The 25,195-nt window shown below is 37.7% G+C and overlaps 1 protein-coding gene and 1 long non-coding RNA gene across 13 annotated transcripts in view; one reads left to right on the top strand and one right to left on the bottom strand.

The window, feature by feature from the left end:
• Positions 1-25,195, top strand: part of PDLIM5 (PDZ and LIM domain 5) — a 211,591-nt gene that overhangs the window by 138,719 nt on the left and 47,677 nt on the right. For 11 of the 12 annotated variants that reach the window (XM_082391697.1, XM_082391706.1, XM_082391707.1 and 8 more), the window contains one exon: positions 20,916-21,103. In XM_082391697.1, the coding sequence (XP_082247823.1) occupies positions 20,916-21,103 (188 nt within the window). Of the gene's footprint in view, positions 1-10,144; positions 10,262-12,300; positions 12,442-13,164; positions 13,297-20,915; positions 21,104-25,195 lie in introns of all 12 variants that reach the window. The other variant, XM_082391703.1, reaches the window with a different exon arrangement.
• Positions 16,274-20,904, bottom strand: LOC309628626. The gene is made up of 2 exons (XR_014244596.1): positions 16,826-20,904; positions 16,274-16,517 (listed from the first exon to the last, which is right to left on the bottom strand). It is a non-coding gene; the product is annotated as an uncharacterized lncRNA (long non-coding RNA).

Consider the following 25,195-nt stretch of genomic DNA (forward strand, 5'->3'; position numbering starts at 1 on the left):
GATTGAAGCGAGAAACTTAGTTCCCATCTACTCTGTATTTTCACACACAAATTGTTTAATTCTCTGTTTAATTATGGAATTACTTGGGTACTTTTCCCACATTAAACTGGGAAGACTAGCATTTATGAAGTTTTTTTCATAAAAATCAATATTCATAAAAAGCAAAAATTGACTTTCATAGTCCAGAATATGCACTAAGTTCTTTAGAAGTTTTATCAGGCCAGCAGTGCTTCTCTTATGATGCTGTTTGAATAAATTCTTTTCTCTTCACCTTTAGAGAGGTACATTAAACAACAAAATTACTTTATTGAATTAAACCAGAAAAAAAAGAAACTTATTTTCTTAACTAATACTCAATATTGAAGACACCTCCTGCAGCTTACTTTTTTTAGTTCAAAAGAAATTACAGCTTAAAAGGATTAATTAGGGGTAATGATAATAGACAGTCTTCCCCATGGTGGAAGGCTTAATTTTCTATCTTTTGCCATTATCCAGTTTTACATATTTCAGTCATGTTGAAAATTTCAGAAGCCCAAGTTTTTCTACCTTTATGTGAAGGTGTGTTTATTATGATGGTATGATTTTATAAAAGAAAATTGAAATAGTGTATTACATAGTGTAGTATAAAGCATATGACAGGTATGGACATTTGACGTCTTAATTTTCTTCTTAGTCAAAGTAAAGAACTCTATTTTCAAATTACATTAATCTTAAAAGCGGTCTCAATTGTCCATGTTTTCTCTTTTGTATTTCTCTAGTTTTATATCTATTAACAGTTGTACATTGAGTGCTGCTTCTTTGTCCAACTTAGATACAGGCATTCATCTCCCAGGTTCACATAATCAATTACTTCTGAAGAGTCTGTATTCATTTCTTTGAACAGAAGAATATGTTAAAGCGAGGATAACACCTCATTAATTTTTGAGTTAGTGGTACCTATGTATTTTATCTTTTCACATACTTTATTTATCCCAGTATGCTCGTAAATATCCTCGTAATTCGTGGACAGGAAAAATATTTGAGGATAAATTTCTGAAAGATTCTAATGGCTTCAGGCAGTTGTATATCACTGTTTAGATAATGGGTGAACATAAGATTTGAATACAAAGAAGTGAAACTTTTAAACAAACTTGGTGTACTCAAACTTATCCTTTGCTTACAGCAATGGAATCAAATATCTCTTGTTAAAATCAGCAAATCTCTTAGCAGTGATACTAGCAGGAATATTGAAGCAGTACCACATGCATGCTAAGAAAATATACATACACATAACAGTCATTTAAGTGTAAAAGATAAAAACAACCAGGCAACGTTAATTCAAGAGATAAAAAAAGTTAAAAAAAAAAAAAAGGAATGTTGTCAAGGATTATTATTAAAATAATAAATGCTGGTTGTTGAAAGATCTTAACAAGCAAACAAAAGTCACTCAAACCCAGAGATAAATACTGAAGAAGTTTAAGTTTGTCTACCTTCTGGAGGAAATTGAAGCCCCAGGTAGAAAGTTATTCTTAATGAGCTCCCTGTGGTCTCTTTTTTCTCAATGATTTATAGCGTAAGTATTTAGAGAACTTACAGATGAGATTTGCTAAGTAACACAGTTTTTTTTTTTTAAGTCTGGAGAATGGGTAAGAAAGTGGAAGACTGGGAACAGGAAATATAGTGCTGATTTTCAAAAAGGAAAAAGGTCAGCTTCTAAACTATAAACTAGTTGGAACTTGAGGTCGCCTGAAAAAAAGTCTAGAAGGCGTTCTTAAAAGCCAGCTAGTGAGCACTGAGAAAAGGAGGGCAGGATTGCCAGGACCGAGAAGTAAGTTCTCAAGAAACAAATCACCCAACTAACACATTTTGGATAGATTGGAGGAAATGTTAATTTTAACAGATTATCGAAGAAAAACTTTTAAGATCCCATTTAATTTAATAATCAAATGAGGCTAATGATTATCAAGTGTTTAGATTCATAACAGATTGAAGGAGTTTAACCAAAGGCTGTTGTTTAAAGATGAATCAGCGCCTTGGATGAGGACCTCTACGGCTTGCTGCCTAAATTTGTGGGTGACACGAAGCAGGGAGGTATACCATTCATGCTTCATAACCAGATCCTCCTTCAAAAATATGTTGGGCGTGTAGGAAAATGGACCAAATCTAGTTTTAAAAAAATGAAAGAAGTTTCATATGGTTGTGTGCACTTTGGATCACGTCATTGCTCTTCTGGGGCATATGCAGGGCTGGGGTTGGGATAAGGTTAACAAAAACAAATACTTGAAAAACTAGGGGTTTTAGAAGAAAATGAACCCAATATGAGTTTGCCATGTCACATGGCCTCTAAAATTATAAGGCAAGTCATAGTTCTGTTCTGTGCTAGTAAACGCTCACGTGGCATATTGTGTTTAAACTTTGGCATTAATCTCTGACAATTATATAGATAATCCCAAGAAAATCAACTGAAACATCATGGGACATTTAAGCTGTCTTTGGGTCAGAGGCAGTTATATGAGTGCTTGTTTTTCGCTGATAATATGAGCTAGTTCCTTGACCTGAAGCCACAGCTATGTCTTCTTCGACAAACATTCTCCCTCAGTCTCAGGCCTCAGAGATGGCAGTGGAGAGTGATAGGCAATTGAGTGAAGAAGTAGTCAGGGGGCAGATCACTTACTGCCTTGTAGGTCGTGTTAAGGGGTTTAGATTCTTACCTCAGTTAAATAGGAAGCCAGATAGAGGATTTTAATCATGGAAGTAACATCTGATGTATGTGTTTAAAAGATCACTCTGAATGCTATGGAAACTTGATTTTAAGGGAGAAATAATGGAAGCAGGAGACTAGTTCTGTGTATTTTCTTATTTCAGGCAAGAGATGGTAGTGGCTTAGGCCATGCAGTTCCTAACAGAGATGCAGAGAATTGGACGGGTTTATATTTCAGAGGAAGAACTAACAGGAGTGTAGGAATCGTGGGTGGGGGAGATTGGTGATGGATAATGGAAGATTGCTGAGTCAGTGAGTTTGGTAAGAATTAACTCAGTTGGTAAGAGTCAGTGAAATTGATGAGTCGCTTCAGTACAGTAAAAAAGCTAAGGGCATCAAGAGGTAGAGGAGTGAGTGAGTGAGGAACAAAGGGGCTTAAAATCCAGATTTTAGACATGTTATACTAGTTGACGAAAACGCAAAGGTTATGAATGTTGGAATGCGTGGCTAGGGTATTCCAGGCCTAAGACTTAACTGTAGAGGGATTATCCTTGAAGTGAAGAAGTCAAAGAATTTAGCAGTCCGGTCATTCAGTGATTCAGCATGAGAACACTGAGGTCATCAAGAAGGATTGTTGGACTCGGGTAAAGAGGAAGACAGTGAGCCGGGGGCTCAAGCAAACGGTGGGCGAGGTCGAGGCAAGGCAGTGACTGGGTACTGAGTCAGGGGTGTAGTCTGGTGACACGGGCCTCCAAGGACTTGGCATTTTGCAGGATCAAAGATGATTGAGGGTGTCAGAAACAGTAATGGAAGGACATCTATCTCCAGGTTTATAAACATATGCAGTTGAGAGAAAAGGGACTTCTGTGTGAAGGGACTACAAGGAAGGTATAGAGTGGTGTAGAGGGTTTGTGAGGGCTGAGAGGGATGGAAAATGGATCAGATTAGGAGATACACAAAACACTAAAGAAATAAGAGTTCAGGAGGTGATGGATGACTCAAGGGGTCTGTACTTTTGGTTGTGGCAGGTAGACAGGGATGGAAAGTATGATGGGATTGATCCTCATGGTCTATTAGAGGGAAGTGGACACTAGACTATAAGCTTCATGAGAGGAGCTTCAAGTGGGCAATATGCCTGGCATAAAGTGGGACTTCAAATATTTTGTTGCTGAGCGAATGAGTGGATGCGATGAGTGGTTGAATGGGAGAGCTCAGGACGTGTGATCCAGAATATTTAGCCAGAGAGCATGTGGCCCTTGGCTTTTGTTCTCTAACGTTGGAAGGACATTCTCGCTGGGCATGGGGTGCTGTGGCAGCTTTCTCAAGACACGTGGCTTCTCCAAGGACTCACAGTGGTGACTGTTGAACACTAGGCATTCAGACAGATTTATTTATATTTTCAAATCGGTAACAGATTGACTCAACACTGTTGAATAATACATCCTTTTAATCTGAATTTGGAAAAATACTTTTATCATATATTAATTCTTTTTGTAATGTTAAGATTACATTACTACTAGAAAATGGCAGGTTTTTGCCCCATAGAAGAAGCTATTCCCAACTAGTAGAAATCACTGAAATCACTAATAGGAATGATCCAGTGATGAAATTGATGACACACAGTGAGAGGAGCTAAGGTTGGTGGTAAGCACGCTGCTGTCACTGAGGGACTCGTACTTTTATCAGGGGATTGTTACAAGTGATTTTTAAGTTGGTGTTACACCTTAAAATCTTTATATTATATTGGTATTTTTTATAGACATAGTATAAATATATGCTCATTCTTTACCTATCTTGTCTTTAGACCCCATGCTACATTTTCTCTGAAGAGATCAAGGAATAGTATAGATAACTAAAGAGTTCACATCATATTAAGACTGGACATTTAATAACGTAAGATCCATTACGGGAAGGCAAGAGCAGAGAAATGTGTGAAAGCTAAGGCGGAGTTTGAAAGGCGCTGAAGAAAATGGGATATAACGACAAAGAGCAAATTCTTTCCCCATAACAAATAAGTTCCAGTTCCTTCAGGATCTCCCTTTAGGTTTCCCTCTTTTCTTTGCATCGGTAAATTAGAAAGCTCCAAGAGAAGTTTCTCTGAGCCAGTCCTTTTCTTTTGCTCTCACAAAAAATAAACCTCATTTTGGGTGATATTATTATTCACTTCATAATCTTCTTTTAACCTCTGACACTTAGTCCCCTCAGCCCCTCTATGTGCAAATCAAGGAGGCACCTACTTGCTGATTTTTATATTCTCTTCAAGATGCCATTTATAATACCTGTAGAATTAGCAGGCTCAAATAATGTTTTTAGGCTGCTAAGGAAACAAAGGCTGTTGGAGTTAATTAGTAAATTTAGCTTGTGATTAAGAGCATCAGAAATTTCCCACTGAGGTTTAGCTTTTTTAATTTTCCAGAGGGGAGATTGTAGTTACAAGTGAATGCACTCACCATATTTATTGTCAGGAAGCCAGTGGAAGATACCCATTTTCCCTGACGGCAAGTAGTTTCCTTGGTTAAAATAAATAGCTTTGCTATACCAGTGAACCCCAAAAGCACAAAATACAGCCACGATCCTGGTATATTCCACTTTCTGCTTAGCAATATTATTCTGTGAATGTTTGCTTTGTGGAAGAGTGAAAATACCAACAACAATCTGTTGTCATTTTCCTCCTTTACCTGCTATAAAATACATATTTTAAGATTTCTGAATTTCTCTTATTGAAAACCTGCCATGTAGGGATGTAATAAGTCACTTTATTTGATTATTTTGTGACATCGATATGGAAAGTGAGGAGGCACTGACATTTGTAGTTGGAGACTTGAAGTTTTCATACTGCAAAGGAGAGTTTCTGCGTTCTTTTTCAAGCTTAGCCCTTGTGAAGAATTTATCCTTACATAGTTTGGATGTCATGCCATCAAAATATGGATGAGCCAAATTAACATTTTGAAATCCTGTTACTGATGCTGCGTTTTAACATCCTGCCACCAGGAATAGCCTGTGAAATAGTACTAGAAACAGGCAAGTGTAGAGATAGGGTCAGGGAACAGAAGACGGAAGAAGAGAAGGCATTGTCAATTGGGTCCTATGCTGAGACTAAGTGAGATGAGGAATGAACCCCAAAAGGCGAAACAGTATGTTCCCACCTGTGTGAGGTATCTACAGTGGTCAGCTTCATAGAAACAGAAAGCAGGATGGTGGTTACCGGGAGCTGGGGGAAGGAGGGAAGGGGAGTTGTTACTTAATGGGTATAGAGTTTCAGATTTGCAAGATGAAAAAGTTCTGGAGATCTGTTTCACAACAGTGACTATACTTAACACTACTGAACTGTACATTTAAAAATGGTGAAGATGGTTAAGTTTTTTTTAATTGAATTATAGTTGATCTACAATGTTGTGTTCAAGTTTCAGGTGTACAACAAAGTGATTCAGTTGTACATACTCTTTTTCAGATTGTTTTTCGTTATAGCTAAGATGATAAATTTTATGTTGTGTTTTTTACCACAATAAAAAGAAAATGAGGAATGCAAATTGTCACTTGAATTTAGCCCCAGAGAGGTCATTTGTGACCTCAGTAAGGATATGGCTTTCTAGGGGTTGGGGAGTGAGCCCCAAGTGAGGCAGTGGACGAGGGGCAGGCAGGTGAGGAAATGGAGACTACGTGAGTAAACGGTTATTTCACAGAGTTTGAATGTTAAGGTGAGTGGGAAAATAGAAGGTGAAGGTACTTTTGTTGTTGCTGTTGTTTTAAGAGAAACTATAGCATTTTTGAATGGGGATGCTTTGCATAAAGCCTGCAGTGGAAAACTGGAAGAAGTGAGAGAAACAGAGATTGATTAATTGAGGCCCCTGAGAAAAAGGGAGGAGTCGGAGTCCACAGCATAAGATTGTGGCTCTTTGACAGTTGTCAGGACTGGTGGATAGAAAGAGAGTTCCTCTTGCTGGTCCCCCAGGATGGTCAGGTTGGTAAGTTAATAAGGTGGGCAGCCTCACGCCTGCTTTGCCTGGGCAGATAGCTAACATGGGTCCCCGATTTCCCCTCTGAAAAGCGTACAGTGACTCAGTGCGGAGATTATGCCAAGAAAGGCACAACTGCAGAGGGAGATAATGCACAAATAGCTTTTTGTTCATTTTTCCTAAGAAAAGCAGGCCAAAAGGCTGCAAGCCCAAGTCTCCAGATGTATCTGGGAAGTCTTCATACCTCTCTCTGGTGAGAAATGGAAACTCAAGTACCAGACAAAGCAGAAAGTCTGGCTGCTGCAGAGGTGCTATTAATCAGAGCTTCTTCCAACCCTAAAAAGAATAAATATTAGGGAATGACAATGAGAATAGATATTGATGTCTGTTCCATATTAAATGAGGTAATTTTAGATTTTCTTAAGTCTAGTATTGGCTAAGCAAAGGAATAGGTAATCAGTGTGTGTGTAACACATGGGAAACCTCCCAAGTGCATTTGTTTGGAAACTTGGAGATCTGGCTTTCAAAGGTATCTCGTGAATTATATGAACTTTATTCTGAAGTGGCATTCATTTTTCCAGTCAACCTAGTTCGTGGAGGTGTTGGAAAACTCAACTTCTCCAATTCACTCTTTTTTCTTACCTGTCCTCATTATATATTAATATATAGGTATTGATAATTCTTTATAACTCTTATTTTCTTTTTTCCAAGATACTGATACTTCTTTATATTTTAAAGGATATTTTAAAAGGTATTTTTGGAGTTCTAGTCACTTCTTTGAGGTTGATCTCCTATCAATTCTTAAGCAGTAATACCTGTTTCACCTGAATTGGGAAGCAGTCTCTAGAAGGTACAAATATGTTCTGAGAAATACGTGTATATTTTGAGTGAGTTTGTATTTGAAAACAATAAATTTCTTTCATGCATTTATTCAACAAATACTTGTTGTTTACTGTATGGTAAGCACTTTGTTATACCAGTAAACATAACTGTCCCTGACCTCAGAGAGCCTCTACTCTAGCGAGGGAGTCCAGATTCAAACAAATAAACACACAAATTGTATAATTATAATAATAACAAATTCTGTGAAGGAAAAGTACAGGGTAGTATGAAAGTATATGACGTAGGCAACCTTAAGGTGGGGAATCAGGGAAGCCTCCCTGAGGAGGTGATATTTAAACTGAGGCCAGAAGGATACTTAAGAATTAGCATAGTAAAGGTGTGGCAAAGAGGTGGGTATAGAAAGTGAGAATAGACTCCGCAGAGGCCTTGAGGTGGGAAGAAGTTTGGCCTGTTTAAGAAGAGATGGAAGACCAGTTAGACTGGAGCAAGCCAAAGAGAAAGCTCCGTAAGAAAGGCTGGCGAGTAGGGAGTCCAGCATCACAGCTGTCCTTAGAGCAGTGCTGGAAGTATCTAAGAACCAGACAGGATCAGATTTGTGTGTTAAAAGTTCACTCTGGTTGCTGTATGGAAACATTATTCTCTGTGACAGGAGTCAGCAAACTTTTTCTGTAAAAAAGCCAGATAGTAAATATAATAAATTTTGTGGGTCATATGGTCTGTTGCAACTACTCAACTCTCCATGTTTTATGAAAGTAGCCATAGACATATGTTAGTGAACAAACCTGGCTCTGTTCTATAAAATTCATTTATGGATGCTGAAATTTCAATTTAATACAAATTTTTATGTGTCACGAAATATTCTCCCCTTTATTTTTTTAAAACCACTTAAGGGGGGCTTCCCTGGTGGCGCAGTGGTTGAGAATCCGCCTGCCAATGCAGGGGACACGGGTTCGAGCCCTGGTCTGGGAAGATCCCACATGCCGCGGAGCAACTGGGCCCGTGAGCCACAACTACTGAGCCTGCGCGTCTGGAGCCTGTGCTCCGCAACAAGAGAGGCCGCGATAGTGAATGGCCCGCGCACCGCGATGAAGAGTGGCCCCCGCTCGCCGCAACTAGAGAAAGCTCTCACACAGAAACGAAGACCCAGCACAGCAAAAAATAATAAAATAAACTAAAAAAAAAAAAAACCTCAAAACCACTTAAGGGACTTCCCTGGTGGTGCAGTGGTTAAGAATCTGCCTGCCAAGGCAGGGGACACGGGTTCGATCCCTGATCTGGGGAGATCCCACATGCCGCGGAGCAACTGAGCCCCATGCACCACAACTACTGAGGCTGCGCTCTAGAGCCCACGTGCCACAACTGCTGAAGCCCACGCTCCTAGAGCCCGTGCTCCGCAACAAGAGAAGCCACAGCAATGAGAAGCCCGCGCACCGCAACGAAGAGTAGCCCCTGCTCACCGCAACTAGAGAAAGCCCACACGCAGCAACAAAGACCCAACGCAGCCAAAAATAAAAAATTAATTAATTAATTTTTAAAAAAAACACTTAAAAATATGAAAGCCATTCTTAGTTCCCAGGCCATACAAAGATAGGAAGCAGGCTGACTGACCTGAGAGCCACAGTTTGCTGACCCCTGTTATAGCACTTATATTTCTTATTTGTTTAAGTTTTGTTACTCTGCCTCTTAAATGATGTTTTACTTCTACCTTGACATTTTTCTTAAGTTGTCTACATTTTTTTCAACACTCTGGTAAAGGTATGACCAACGCTAAATAAAAAATGGGAATATAACCTCTTCTTTTCTATTTCTTTATCTTAGTGCTACATTTTCCATTTGAAAATGACATGACTGACCCATTCTATTTTTTATCCACAGGCTTTTTAAAAAATAATGGGTAATTTTGTGTTTTTCCTGTTTATTTTCTTCTTGCCAAAGTGTTATACTTGGTGCTTTCTTCTTTCAGACCTAACACTGAATTTTTCATCTTTTCTTTACCTGGTAATAGTTCTAAAATTTAATTCTGGCCTTCAAAACAAAAAATGGTAGAGACATCAGAAGAACAAAGTGAATAATATTCAAACAACACAATTGCATGTAAATATTTGTTGTGTGACTAGATAAAATACTTTCTTTACATCAAGATAAACAATATCCATATAATATCAGATCTGCACATACATCATTCTGACTTGAAGGGAAATTCCTAGTTGCTTCTGTGTATTGCACTGTTCAGCCCCACAAGATGCTGGAAAGCATAACGTAGTGGAAATAGTACAGGTAGGCTTGCTTTAAATTCCATCTGAGTCTTACTAGGTATATGATATTGGGCAATTTAATTAATTTCTTGGAGCCTAAGTTTCCCTGAAGCATGCAAAATACATAGTCAGTGATGGAAATTCCCATCCACCATTCTTCCCCTGTAAGCATGATCTTTCATCACATGAAAGTCGCCATGTTAAAAAACTAGGGGAAAAAACAGCCCGTATTTGGTGATGGTGAGGGTGTTTGGTATTAGTTTTAATCTTATGCAGATATGAAGTTAAAAAAAAAAATCTAGCAGTATTCCAAAATGGAACCAATGTACTTTTAAGGTAGTATACATGATAAATGTCTATACTTTTCATTAATATTTCCTCTGCCTTTATTTTTACTTCTGAAAACTCAGGTTTGACAGTTCTCTGGAAGATCTACCTAAGAGTGGACCTCACCCACCTGCAACTCCTCAGGTTTTACATATTGGTAGCCAAGTAGCCACACTTTCTAAAGTAACTACGTATTCTAGGTAGAGTTTTTTCCTCTTGGTATGTCTGAATTTTAATGCTGGTGGTGAAATTAAAATACTAAAACTGTTTGACTAAAAAGGAAAAAGTGATCATAGATTACAGAACTGACATCACTAATATATAGACAAAGCTTGGCCTCAGCCTTGGAACACTGCTTTACACTGCTTTTATATTTTTAATTTTTTGTTTAGATTCCAAGTTTTAGAGTCAGGAAATCTGTGCCTTTTGTTTATTCACTGTGATTTGGAAAGTCAGCTTCCTTAAGTTTGACTTAAGTCTGCTTTACTGAATTAGAGCATTCCCCTCTAAAAAAAGAGTGATAGAGATTATGTGTTCCAGTTGCCCAGATATTCTAAAGGTATTCTGGTTAATTCTTCTTATGAGATTTTGCTGGACTCTGCTGATACTGAGTCTTTTTATATTATTATTTGTGATACAATATGATAAAAGAAATTCATTAGTTTCCTTTTCTTCTTACAGAAGAGGGATAATTTAGCTGATTTATTTTTTTAGCTGACTTTTTTATAGATTTCAGTTTCTCGTCATTATTCACCATTACTTCCCTCAAATAGTAGCCATTGCCTCAAAGATGCAGAGTAATTGAGAAACTCAAAGTTGAGTCATTGATAACTTTATTCTTCCACTTGGCATGACACTCATATTCCCCTGCTCTGCCACTGATAACATCTTTCTTTTCTCTTTCTTAGCCCCCATTCTTTATTTTCCAGCCATTCACAACAGTTAAAACATAGCCGTAGAGTTCAGTTAAATTATAGACTTACCAAAAAATTATACTTAAACAATTCTGTGTGTGTGTGTGTGTGTGTGTGTATGTATTTAATGGCTTGCCACTGTTTTTTAAATTTGTCTTCTAATGGTTTGTAAAATTATAGCCAGTGGAACTAGGAATAATGGATTATCAGATTCTTCTGACAGGGAGAAGAGACATATGTCAACCCTCACTGTTTTAGACATCTGAGCTCTCATTAGCCTGGGTTGAGTTTGGTACATAATTACTTTGTTTTGGAGGTGGCCATTGTCACCAAATTTTTGGAAAAGGTGATCGTAGTGTAGTGAGGATGTTCATTAAGAAGTTGCGCTCATAAATGAAGGAGACACACGTTTCACCCCGTGCATTTTAGACTTTCTTTTTACTTAATAAAAAAGAAATTCTCAAATTCCAATTTGATAACCAGACTTGAAAATCATTACAGTCCTAATGATGGAATGTTAAGTCCTGTCTAGGTGTACGACCTTTTCTAAAAGACTAAAGGAAACTAATTATTATTTTAAGTAATAAGAATTCTGAAGATAAAATTTCATACCAGCATTTTTGAATCTTTACAGGGCTAACTGAAAATAGAAATGCAGAGTGTCAGCAGAGAAGGTGATCTTTTAGTCATATTCACTGTAACTACTGTTTATTTTACGAAGGTGCTTGCCCTCCGCAAATAGTTTTACTCTCAGTATTTTAAAGTTATTTCTTGTCCATATTAATACACATAGCTGCTTTTGAACAGGCAGCCGGTTGTACCTGCTTCTCTTGAAAACACAGGTCTCGTTAAAATGTGAGGCTCTGGGTGTGTATCGTCTCTAAGGTAAAACTCTTTATGTAGAGACTTTTTTGAAAAAATTAACATAACCTTCCTTCTTTCTCTGCTTATGGAAATTCACAGTACATGTTTGGATTTAGTTTCTACTTAGTTGTTGACAAATCAGTCTTCAAATGTGTGTTGTTATACTGATTTCATTTGAAATAGGATTAGAGCCAGTGAACTTAAAAACATTCAAAGAAAGTTTGTGTGTTCAGAACATCAGTTTTATGGAGGATTCTGTATCAGATTTTAATTTCTGAGAGAAATCCTAGCAACAGTAAATAAAGGACCCAAGCTCCTTTTACACTTGTGACATGTCACACCTCTATAAAATCTAAATATTAATAGAGCATGGCTGCTATCTTATCTTTATTATGCTACCTCTTCTCACGTTCCTTTTTGTTCCTCTCCTCTGTTTCTCTTTCTCTACTGATCAATTTCAGCAGCTCCACAAGAAATGTGGCGACAGGTTCTTTGGAAGGGTCTCGAAACTTGTCTGCCTTGTCTTCTCCTGCTAGATATAGCGCTGCCGTTCTGAGCAACGCAGCCGCTACGGTGTCTGCTGTGCTTGCTGCAAAAACCAGGTAGAGCTACGTGTACAATGTGCGTCGCGTGTGAACCCAGCGCTTTTCACTGTCTTACAACTCACCTCCGAGAAAACTTACCCATTTGAAATAGTCACAGCCCTATTATGAGATCTGAATTGTATTGGGGACATTTTTTCTAGGTTGCGGATATATCCCACAGTGTTTATTACTGATTTTTCTTTAAATTATCCTTTTATCTCTTTTCATTACCACCATTTATCTATGATGCTTCTCAGTTGTGAGGATTGTTGCATGTTGTGTGCCTTATGACTTTTTATCATTTTTAATCTTCATATCTGAAACAGAATCAAGTATAAATAGGTATATTAAGTTTCTGTTGGTTTTACCTGGTTATGTTTGAGGTTGATCTGAAGCCTAACTATTCTAATATCCCTTTCTCCTATAAAAATAGTAAAACCTTTTTATTGTTGTGGGGTTTTGTTTTTACGTAAGTCATAGTCGTCTTCATAGCTTTAAATGCTTTCCAAAAGATTGCCTTGATCAGTTTTGGTGAAAATTTAATCAATTCTGTGTTAATGAGTAGAATAACATAATAGACTTTTCTCTTCATCCTCTTTCTACTTCTTTGTTCCCTCTGTCTCTGTCCCTATCTCTCTCTTTCTCTGGAAATGTTTCAAATCATAAACTGTAAAAACTGCATACTTTCTGCGCTTGGTAGTGTGATTTATCAACTCAAAACTCTTTCTGAATGCTCGCCAGGCTCTCCAGTCCTGAAAAACATCACTCCCTCCTGGATGCATTTTGCATCAGCCCTGTTTCCAAGCCTTTAGCTTTTTCGTATCTCAAGCCCTCGAGGAAATCAACTGGCTCTGTCCATGTTAAGACAACCAGGTACTGGGAGAGCAGATGTCACAAGGGGTGGTTTGCTGTGGAAGGTACTGCTTTCTCTAACACTGAAGCGTCATATTAACAGCCCAGATGAGAAAATCCGAGAGCTGATTTGCGTCCACTTTTAAATTAACTGTAATTTCAATGCAGTGATAATGCACAGGCATGTTATTTTGTATGATTATTAACTTGCCTTTTAATCCTTTGTGACATCTTTTATTAGCACATTTGATATTTGGTATGAAATTACGAGTAATAGTACAAGTATTTAACTTAGAGTAGAACCCTTTTTTTTTTTTTTAGAACCCTGTTTTTTGTAGCTTGGATGTTGCTATATGAGAAGAGTTAAATGTTTAATAAAACATACCTTTATACCTTTTGAAAAAATGAAAAAGAATAATAAAATAATTGGTTTTGATTGGCTACTATCTTATAGCTCATAGATATGAAGGTTTTATGTGGGCAGACAACTTAATTTTCTCCCTATCTGGGAAATACTGAAACACAAAAATGAATTTTTCTCCTAAACTTAACAATTTTGCCAAAATTATTAGGTATAACATAAAAATAAAAATATCTTAAGTGTTTACTAAAGGTATAATCTTAATGAAATGACTACATTATTTCTGACAGAACATAAAATTAATGACAGAGGGTACAACTATGACTATAATTTGTAAAAGCATGATATGACACAGGCTGCCTGTTGATCATGTGTTTGTGTCCTACCCACTGTTATGGATGTTCTCAATATGCTTAATTACAAGCATACCTCGGAGATATTACGGGTGTGGTTCCAAACCATTGCAATAAGGTAAATAATGCAATAAAGTGAGTCACAAATTTTTTGGTTTCCCAGTACATTTATATAAAAGTTATGTTCACACTATATTGTATTCTGTTAAGTGTGCAATAGCATTATGTCTAAAGTTAATGTATACACCTTAATTTAAAAATATTTTATTGCTGAAAAATGCTAACCATCATCTGAGCCTGCAGTGAGTCTTAATCTTTTTGCAGTAGTAACATCAAAGATCACTGATCACAGATCGCCATAACAAATGTAATAATAATGGAAAATGTTTGAAATACTGTGAGGATTACCAAAATATGGCACAGAGACACAAAGTTAGCAGCAAATGCTTTTGGAAAAATGATGCCAGTAGACTTGCTTGATGCAGGGTTGCCACAAACCTTCAAGTTGTAAAAAAAAAAAAAAGTTCAGTGTGTGCAAAGCACAGTAAAGTGCAATAACATGAGGTGTCCCTGTATAATTCTGGATTACTTTTAAGGGAGATGTTTAAACAGGAGGACAAACAGTAAAATGTACAAGAGGTCATTGTACATTTTGCTCTAAGAAAAAATATACCCGAAATTATTTTATATTTGTGGAATTGTGATTGTTAAATGAGCAGAAATATTACATTGTCAGGGCTGTACAAAGACAGGTTACTAACTACCCTTGGAATAAAAGGTTCCTTTGAGAACCTAATGGAATGCTCTAAACATTGATTGACATCAAATGGAGATGGGATGGGGAAAAATGCTGATTATGAGAAAATACCCCCTTTCTCCGTTAGTGCCATGCTCATTCAGCTTTTAGCTTTATATTCCAGTAAGTTATTTTGTTCTCCCTGTTTTAACAGAAAAAGAACAACATAAAAATCCTGGCATACCTTGTTTGATTGGAGAATTTTAATGGTTTTCATTTATCATTGTAAAACTGAGGACAGTTTTATAACTTTTTTGTATGTAGTTGTTACATGTAAGGCAATCTGTAAACAGGAAAATTTACTCTAAAAGAAATGAATCCTAGATAGCTTTTCCTTCAAGTCAGGTGTCTTATTGTTTAAATAAACTTTCTGTTTTTAAAAAAAAGGTGTGCCTGTACTTATGGACTAACTGAATATTTATCCATGCACCCACTTCCAGAGGAAGTGTTAGTAGTCATTTACATTACTTTTTATTAACAGCAATAGGCACAAACTAGATATGTTTCGATATTTGGGAAAGGAAAACGGTTCTCAACAAGGTAAGCTAGTTGGCATTCTGCAAAGCTGGAGTGCAGGGTTTCCTGAGGAGACCTTGCCACTTCATTGAGAGGAGTACCAAAAGAGCGGTTGGGTTAATGTCAGAGGTATTTTATCTCTGATGTTTGCTTTTGTATAACAGTAATCTTTAAAATTATAATAAAGTGTAGTATAATACCAGAATTGTGTCTTTCCATTATAGTATATTTAACATGTTGAATTTTGATACAAAACGTCTAAGTTAAAGAGTTTTGCTTAGGAACATACAAAAAATTTTCTTGTAAATAGGATTCTGGAACAAAGGAGACTCATGACTGCTCTATACATCTAGGTCCTTTCATAGAGTTCTGACAGGAGAATTCTGTTGAAATTAAAAGTTGTTTATAATTATGACCTTCCAGAAATACTCCTTTCCTACTACTTCAGAATCTATGTATATCAATTTTTGTAAAACTTTAGCTAAAAACTGTGTAGTTTAAACACTGATAATTAAACCTGCAATGTACAGCTGGCTTTTTAAAAAAAATTTAAATGTGTAATTAGAATAAAAGTTACCTCGAGATTATTCTTTGAACAGAGATTTTCCTTTGAAAATAGACTTGAAATTTCCGTTCCCAATCTGCAGCTGAAATTGATTTGTTGTAATAGTTAAACAAATGTGGGAAAAGAATGTAAACTCAAGATAAATCAGGTTGCTGACACTGAAAGTTAACTTCCCTTCGTTTTTCTTCTGTCCTCGTTAACTCAGTTTTGAAAAGAAGCCTTTGCTCTCTCAGTATGTTTTTCTCCATTTTCAGTTTTTTAAATATGAAACAGAATCTTTGGTATTCTTGAGATGGAAGTCATATTAATTTAACATTTTATTTCAGTGCTTGTTTATTTGGCAGACTAGTGAAAATAACCATATTTGATTGTTAGCTTCTGTGGTATTAGCCAACAGTATTTATGGATTTGCTCTGATTTCCTCACTAGAATCTTTCAGAAAGCATTTTAATTTTGTTTAGAACTTAGGTATACCTTAAACAATTTAAATTTAGAAAAAAATATATATGAGTCATTACTTCAGAAATAAGATACCAATCTAAGTATTCATGGCATATTATATTAATAAATTAGTCATCAATTTGAAATATTTTGCTGTTAGTGATTACTGATAACATTTTTTTCCCAAATATAAAATTACATAGCCAGTGGCTTTACTAATTTTTTTTTTTTTTAATTTTTTTTTATTTATTTATTTATGGCTGTGTTGGGTCTTCGTTTCTGTGCGAGGGCTTTCTCTAGTTGTGGCAAGTGGGGGCCACTCTTCATCGCGGTGCGTGGGCCTCTCACTGTCGTGGCCTCTCTTGTTGCGGAGCACAGGCTCCAGACGCGCAGGCTCAGTAATTGTGGCTCACGGGCCTAGTTGCTCCGCGGCATGTGGGATCTTCCCAGACCAGGGCTCGAACCCGTGTCCCCTGCATTGGCAGGCAGACTCTCAACCACTGCGCCACCAGGGAAGCCTTTACTAATTTTTTAATCTTTAGTACACGATACCTAATGTTTATATATTTTCTTTAAATAGTAGCTAACAGTTAAAAATTGGAAAAAAAGACATGGGATTTTTAGAGACCTATACATCATATATTCCAATATGTGATTGTCTAGATAAAACCTAATATTTCATTCTTTTTATGGCTGAGTAATATTCCAATGTGTGTGTGTGTATGTATGTATGTATACACCACATATTTTATGTATTCATCTGTCGATGGACACGTAGGTTTCTTCTATGTCTGGGCTATTGTAAATAGTGTTGCTGTGAACATTGGGGTGCACATATCTTTAGAGTTTTCGTCTTTTCCAGATATATGCCCAGGAGTGGGATTGCTAGATCATATGGTAACTGTTTGTAGGAGCCTCCATACTGTTCTCCGTAGTGGCTGCTCCAATTTACATTCCTACCAACAGTGTAGGAGTGTTCCTAAAAGTAGTATTTTAATCTCATTTCACAAATGAGGAAATTTACCAAGTCTAAGTGACATATCAAGGTCACAATAAATGCACCAACCTCAAATAGTTTATAATGTAGTAGAGGAGACAAGATACATAAAGAAGTTACTATTAATTAAGAAAAACCGTGGCTATTACAAATTGAAATGTAGCTTTATGCCATGCAGTTAATATCTGCCATGCACTGAAGCAAGGAGTGTCTTTACTTCTAGAAGACTGAGTGATTAAATAAAATATGTTAATTGCTTAGCACAGTACACAATGCATGATGGGTATTATTGTGCTACGACTCCTATTGCTAATTATGGGTAAGATTTGGACAGGTGCAGAGGGAGAGTGGGGGGAGCACCTTCCATGTAGAGCCTGGAAAAGATGTTGAGTTGTGGACAGAGAGGAGCTATGGCAAGAATATAGTTTGTGTAGCAAAGTGGTAGGAGATATGACTGAACAGATAGATTGTAGCTCTATCTTAGAAGGCTTCAAATGTCAGGCTGACGTGTAACTTAGTCCTCCACTCTCTAAATGGTTAGATCTGGTCTACAGCATCTCCACCTTTTGTTAAGTGCCTTCTGGAAACAAACCTCTCATGGAAAGTGTTGTTTCCTTTGGATGATTTTTCATATTAGGAAGTACTTACTTTTATTGAACCTAGTCTATCTCACCATAGATTCGACTCAACCTTCAGCAAACAGAGCGTAGCAATATAGAGTGAATCCACATGTCAGATATTTGAGCATTAGTCTTATGCTTCTTCTGAGTTTCTTTCATACCATGGGCCAATTAACCAGTTCCCTCAACCTAACTTCACCAGGCTTGGCATTGATTTCCTGTTGTCCTGGTCACTTTCTTCTAAGTAAGTTGGCAACTCTCCTGTAATTAAATTTTAACTATTTCAGGTTATTACACATTAAATGATGATTTGGGTTTGATTATTATTTTCAGATTATGTGTTTCATCTGTAAGTCCTAGTATTGCTTGGTCATAAATTCTCTTTTCAGAATTGTGGCTATATGGATTATTAGTTGTTTTTTTTCCCAAATCCTCATGAGTAATTAACCCTAGAATTAAAATGGTCTATACTTCTCTATTACTTTCAAAAATAATTTGTTTGTAATGTGTAAAAATATTGAAAATAAGTCTTTATTATTTGAATACATTAATTATCTTTTTCATATGTTAAGCTCATATTCTGTGTCCTAGAGTATGGCTGAGTACTTTATACATAAATATCTTAATTAAGTCCCTGGAATTCTTATGAGCAAAGCATTATCCCCATTTAAAGTTTAGGTAACTGAGGCTTAGAGAAGTAAAATAATCTGTCCCTTACAAATCTTTTGTAAGGACTGACCTATAACATTTAAACCCTGTTTCTATTAATATTATTTAGTGTGTCATCTTTACTGATAATTGTGTTCAGCACTACCATTAAGTAAGCCATCTTTCACTTTTTATTTATGATAAAAATTATTAAATTGCTTAATTTTTTCATAGTATAGTATGTTTTAACATCAAGCAGATGTGAGTTTTTCATTAAACGGATTAGAAATGTTGGAAGAAGGTGATGTCTCTACTACACCTGAATTTGAGAGGACAGTAATAGGGAACAGTATTAATAAGAAAGTTAAAATAGCTCTAATATAATTTTTCAGAACTATTTAGTGTCAGAGGTGCCCAGAACCCACCCCAAGGTGTGATGACTCACTAGAGGACTTGACAGAACTCAGTCCATCGTAGTGCTCCTGACTGAGAGTTATTACGGTGAAAGAATACAAAGCAGAATCAGCAAGGAGAAAGGTGCATAGGACCAAGTCCAGAAGAAAGGAGGCTCAAGTTTCCAAAAGTCCTCTCCCAGTGAGGTCATACAGGATGTGTGGATTCCTAGAGCAGTGAGTTATGAGAAGACGTGCAAAGTGTTCTCTACCAGAGAAGCTCTTTAGAAACTAAGTACCTAAGACATATTTAATTGGGGCTTGTCATGTAGGCACGTTGTGCCTTGTTCATACCAAAACGCCAGACTCTCAGAAGGAAAGCAGGTGTTTAGCATAAACCACATTGTTGATATAGTTTAGGCACAATGAGCCACTGTTTATCTTTTGGAGAGACTTTTATATGACCGTAGGGAACTGTTTACCAGCCAAGTTGCCAAAAGCCAGTCAAAGGGCAACCTTGCAGCAGGCCTTCCTGCAGCCTCAGGCCTGCTCTGTTAGGTGTTACCCAGGCAGGGTTCAAGAGGCATTGGGAAAATTAGGTAATCTTGGTCATTTGGTAGTAGAGTGGGCATGATTGCATTTGAAATTGTCTTGAAATTTCAACCTAACAGTATAATTAAGGGTATTTATTTTACTAAAGTCATTTATATAGTATCCTGTCGTTATTGATCTATTCCTCTATAGCTGTTGATTTCAGGTATTGAAGGAACTGAGTTTCTGTGCATGGAATTTTTAGCAAGCGGTAGCTAAATTTCTCTTGAAAAGTTAGTAGGATGTATGTATTATTGTTTGTTGTTACTATTATTATACTTCACTTGAGAGAAACTTGCAGTATTGCATCATTCCAAAGAGCTACCTAAAATTATTTTTTTTGAAATGATGATATATAAGTATAAATAACAAATGACTGGGATAATAAAAGCCATATGATCTTCTAAATCAAACTGGAACCACCTGTTTCACCTGTTAAGCAAATAGCTCAGATTGAAAGAAGACAATGGCAGACTTGTTTCTTGTTTTCCTGTAATCCTGAACACAGAACACTGGATGTTGCATTAGGCGGTGGATGTTGTCTTTTGTTCACCACTGTGTAACACAATGTCTGGAACATAGTAGGTGCTTAAGTATTTATTGCATGAATGAGTGACTGAGTGTGTGAGTGAAAAGAGCGACTGGTAATACGTCAGGGAAACTTGGTTCATAAAATACTAGAAGGATGTGGAAAAGAGGAAAACAGCATCTGTGCCATTTCATAAAAATTATCAAGGAGTCTCCAGTAATTAATTGTTTTAATCTAGATGACCCTTTTGAAACATTGAGATAGAGGAAATTAGCTTCTTATTTAAAAGGATTGGCTGTATAAGTTTTTCAGTGCCGAATTTCTCATGGTAGAACTTTTTAAAGAGAATTTCCAAAGCATTGAAAGAACTGCAGTCTGACTCCTTTCCTTCCCTTTTCCTTTTTTTCTGTTTTAAAAAAAGGCAGCCCCTCCGTCATGGTATTAGAGTTTTTCTTTTTAAAATAACAGTTAATTAATTAGTTTTTTTTTTAACATCTTTATTGGAGTATAATTGCTTTACAATGGTGTGTTAGTTTCTGCTTTATAACAAAGTGAATCAGTTATACATATACATATGTTCCCATATCTCTTCCCTCTTGCGTCTCCCTCCGTCCCACCCTCCCTATCCCACCCCTCTAGGTGGTCACAAAGCACTGAGCTGATCTCCCTGTGCTATGCGGCTGCTTCCCACTAGCTATCTATTTTACGTTTGGTAGTGTATATATGTATTTTTGTTTTCCTTAGAGATTTAATAAATTGAGGAAAGAACGAATCATTGCTGAGTTAGATCGCTACCGCGTCACCAAAAATGCTTCCTTCTTTTCTCTGCAGCAGCGCCCAGGAGCCCTCCCAGCCGCCGGCCGCCTCCGCAGCTGCAGCCGGGAGCACGCCCGAGGGGCCGGGAAGCCCAGGCTCGGCCAGACCAGGGGTGGCCGGGCTCACCACTGCTGCTGCCTTCAAGCCTCTAGGGTCCACCGGCGGCATCAAGTCACCAAGCTGGCAACGGCCCAACCAAGCAGGTACTACGCCCAAGAAATCTCTTGCTTTTTGCATTTAAGTATAATTATGAAAATGTGTTCTGGGATATATGATAGAATTCACTGGTGAAACCCATTCTCAACTAAGATTTACAAAGGACTGGGAAGAGTAGGTACAGCTATTTTCCTCTCTGAAGTGTCTCATAAACATTCTCTGTGTGTGTTTGACACAATTGCCACTTGCTATTTATAATTATAGAATTGAGAGCGTTTCCTGGTTTCCTAGATTACCCAGGAGGCATGGGTTCAATTGTAAATTTGGGGTCTTATTAACAAACTATGTTGTTGGAAGGTTAGCCTTGGAAATACAGCATTTTAGTTTTGATCATGTATACAAAATAACAACTGACGCACTTGTTGCCGTCAAACAATTATTGAAGAAAGGTCTTTTACTTCCTGTCCTTGGGCTCCATCTGGAAACCTGAGTTTTCATTCACTTCTACAGATAAATAGCTTTAAATGAAGTCACTTAACCTTGACCTTCAGTTTTCTTCTCTTTTTTTTTTTTCCGTTTATTTTATTTATTTATTTTTGGCTGTGTGGGGTCTTCATTGCTGCGCACGTGGGCTTTGTCTAGTTACGGTGAGCAGGGGCTACTCTTCATTGCGGTGCGCAGGCTTCTCACTGCCGTGGCTTCTCTTGTTGTGGAGCACGGGCTCTAGGCGTAAGGGCTTCAGTAGTTGTGGCTCACAGGCTCAGTAGTTGTGGCGCACGGACTGAGTTGCTCCACGGCATGTGGGATCTTCCCGGACCAGGGATCAAATCCGTGTCCCCTGCATTGGCAGGAGGATTCTTAACCACTGCACCACCAGGGAAGCCCGACCCTCAGTTTTCTGATCTGCAAAATGGAAGGAGACTAAATGCTTCTCCCAACATGAATGAAGGTTATGGTTATAGGACGAAAGTACCTCTCCTAAGAGGAAGATGGGGCTATACTTAAATGTCGCTGATCCCACCCTTAGTCTTACCTCTTTACACTCTCCCTGAATGATCTCTCACCCAGGTTCCTTTTACTACCCGGCCACTGATAATTTACAGTCCTCTCTCTCCTGATCTCCGTACCCTCAGACTTGTTGACCTGCTTACTGTTTCCAGGTGGCACCTCAAATGCAGTGTGCCTGAAAATATCATACCTGTCTCTGGAGATGTCACAGTCACCCAGGCGCCAAAGCTAGAAAGGAAGCTTGAGAGTCCCGCCTCCACCCCCATGTTCTCACAGTAACTAATACCTAACGATTCCACATCTTAGTATTTCTCAAATTTCTTTTCTCCTCTTTGTGGTCACAGCCATTGGCTTGCTTCGGGCCCTGGTCTTTACAAACAGCTCCTAACTAATTTCCCCATCTCCTTCTCAGCCTGTCAGTCTGTCCTCCTTACTGCAAGTGACCTTCTAAAGCTCTCACTTGCCCGTGTCACTCTCCTGCTTCAAGTGCTGGCCTGTTTTCCCCTCCTTCACTAATCATTAAGACCTTTTCCACTCTGACCCCTGCTAACTTTTCAAGCTCGTTTCCTGCTGCTCCCAATTTATTATCTGCGCTGTGGTTTTAGTAGAGTAGCTTCAGTTACTGAGACATGCCGTGCTACCCTGCTTGTGAAAGTCCTGGTTCCTCTGCGAAGAAGGGACTTCTTTAACCTAATCCCCTATGTATTTCTAGTCTTCCCTCATCAGTTTTGGGATGAGTATTGATTGACTACACAAGGGGCTGCTTTGAAAAATATGATAGCTTTAAAAATAGGTCTTTTTTTTTTTTTAATTTTTTAATTTTGCTTATTTTTGGCTGCATTGGGTCTTTGTTGCTGCGCCCGGGCAGCGAGTGGGGCTACTCTTCATTGCGGTGCGCGGGCTTCTCATTGCAGTGACTTCTCTTGTTGCAGAGCACGGGCTCTAGGCGCACGGGCTTCAGTAGTTGCAGCACGTGGGCTCAGTAGTTGTGGCTCACGGGCTTAGTTGCTCTGCGGCATGTGAGATCTTCCCGGACCAGGGATCGAACCCGTGTCCCCTGCATTGGCGGGTGGATTCTTAACTACTGTGCCACCAGGGAAGCCTGGTCATTTATTATTTAAGAACATTTTTTTTAACAGTTCACGAGAGTGGAAAAAGCGAACTTGTAATTAATTAGGAATCCATCTTTGTATTTTCCATAGCATTTAAATACATTAACACTAACTTCACTTATTGTAAATTATCTTTAAGAAATCATGAATTTTTTATATAGTTAAAATTTATTTCATAGTGTCATTTTGTGTATTCTTGAATTACCATTACTAATTTTGCAAAGAAGCTCAAAGCTTTGTGCTGTGGGAGAAAGAGGAAAGCTACTGTATATGATCTAGACTATTTTAAAGAAAAGGCTATTTTATTACTTTTGAAAACTTAAACTATTTAGGCTAATATCATTAGCCTCTGAAATTTCTGGACTATTAATTGACTTAGCAAGACCTGTCCTCTTGGAAAAAATGCTGACACCTTAGCCCCACACATTTTTAATTATTTCCATTTACTTAAAGCTTATCTATGTCGATGGAGAGTTGCTGTAATTATTTTGTATGTGATTAGAATACTGAAAGCAACTTTCATAAAAAAAATTTTTGGTATGATAATTGGAAGGGAACAGGAGAATGTTTCCTAAAAGAGCAAGGAAAAGGCTAAATTTCAGAGGTAGAAACTGAAGGGAGGCTACAAAGTATATGTACTGTGAAGGACAGAAAGTATATGTAGTGCCTTTGGAAATTCAGAAACTATGGACAGAAGACCACTCTGCCTATTACTAGAGTAAAAAGAAAAAATTCCAGTTGACGTGGAACTCCTGGAGGATACACTACAGCAAAATTACCACAAGAGGGCGATCGAATCCTTCTTTCTCTCAGTCTAATTTAATAATCAAAGCAGGCAACTAACTATAATCATGATTCACATGGTTAGTATTTAAAATATTAATCTTTTTACAGAAAGTATAGCTGAATCTAATTTGAGCAAAACTATAACAGGATAGAAAATTATACATTATATAACGTAAAGCATTAATTATTATTGAAAGAAAATGTTTTGCCATTGTGAAGTCTTAGTTGAATTACATCATGATGCTTAGCTCAAATCAGAAAATATTTGCAGAACTCCTGCTGTTTATCTTGCTCTGGGTGCTACAAACTAGCACTTAGTTTATGTTATGTAAAACTTACTTATTTTATGCTATTTTGTAAAAATTGTAAAATAAATACAAAATTCCCAGTCACTCAAGTTCTTTTATTCTACTCTACCTAACAGTATACCATATTTCAAAAAAACCCAAAACAAAACAACACTCCAGAATCTACTCTTAGTCTTTGATAAATAGTTTCAAGGGCTTCCTAATGCAAATGGGAAAAGTTCTTTTGATTCAGAAGGTGGTAACTGTCACATGATGGGTTCTTATGTTCTTCACAACTCACCTGTGAAAAGGACAGTTCCGACCAAAGGGTGCAAAAGCTACAAAGGCAAGTCACTGCACTAGTGTGGACTCAGATGAAGTGCTAAGCAGGTGGCATTGCTTCTCTCACATTGAGAACTTAAGGTGTCTTTCTCTTGGTAATTCACAGCTGTGCTCTAGTGTGGGTAAAGAAGGAGGGAAAAAAAAGATTTTTTATTCCCCTCACCCTCATACCGTCACCCAAGAGTGCCTATCACTAATGATGTCATTTTATTTTATTTATTTATTTTTAAGGCATTTCTTTCTTTTTTAAAATTTATTTATTTAATTTATTTATTTTTGGCTGTGTTGTGTCTTGGTTGCTGCATGCGGGCTTTCTCTAGTTGTGGCGAGCGGGGGCTTCTCTTGTTGTGGAGCGCAGGCTCGAGGCGTGCGGGCTTCAGGAGTTGCAGCACATGGGCTCCGTAGTTGTGGCGCAAGGCTTAGTTGCTCCGCGGCATGTGGGATCTTCCCAGATCCAGGGATCGAACCCGTGTCCCCTGCATTGGCAGGCGGATTCTCAACCACTGTGCCACCAGGGGAAGCCCCACTAATAATGTCATTTTAAAGTAATTCCTACAGTTGAGTGGGAAGGATGGGATTAGAATCACTAAAATGCAGTCTGTGG

This window comes from Balaenoptera borealis (genome assembly GCF_965194805.1).
Source record: "Balaenoptera borealis genome assembly, chromosome: 4".
Taxonomy (NCBI): Eukaryota; Metazoa; Chordata; class Mammalia; order Artiodactyla; family Balaenopteridae; genus Balaenoptera; species Balaenoptera borealis.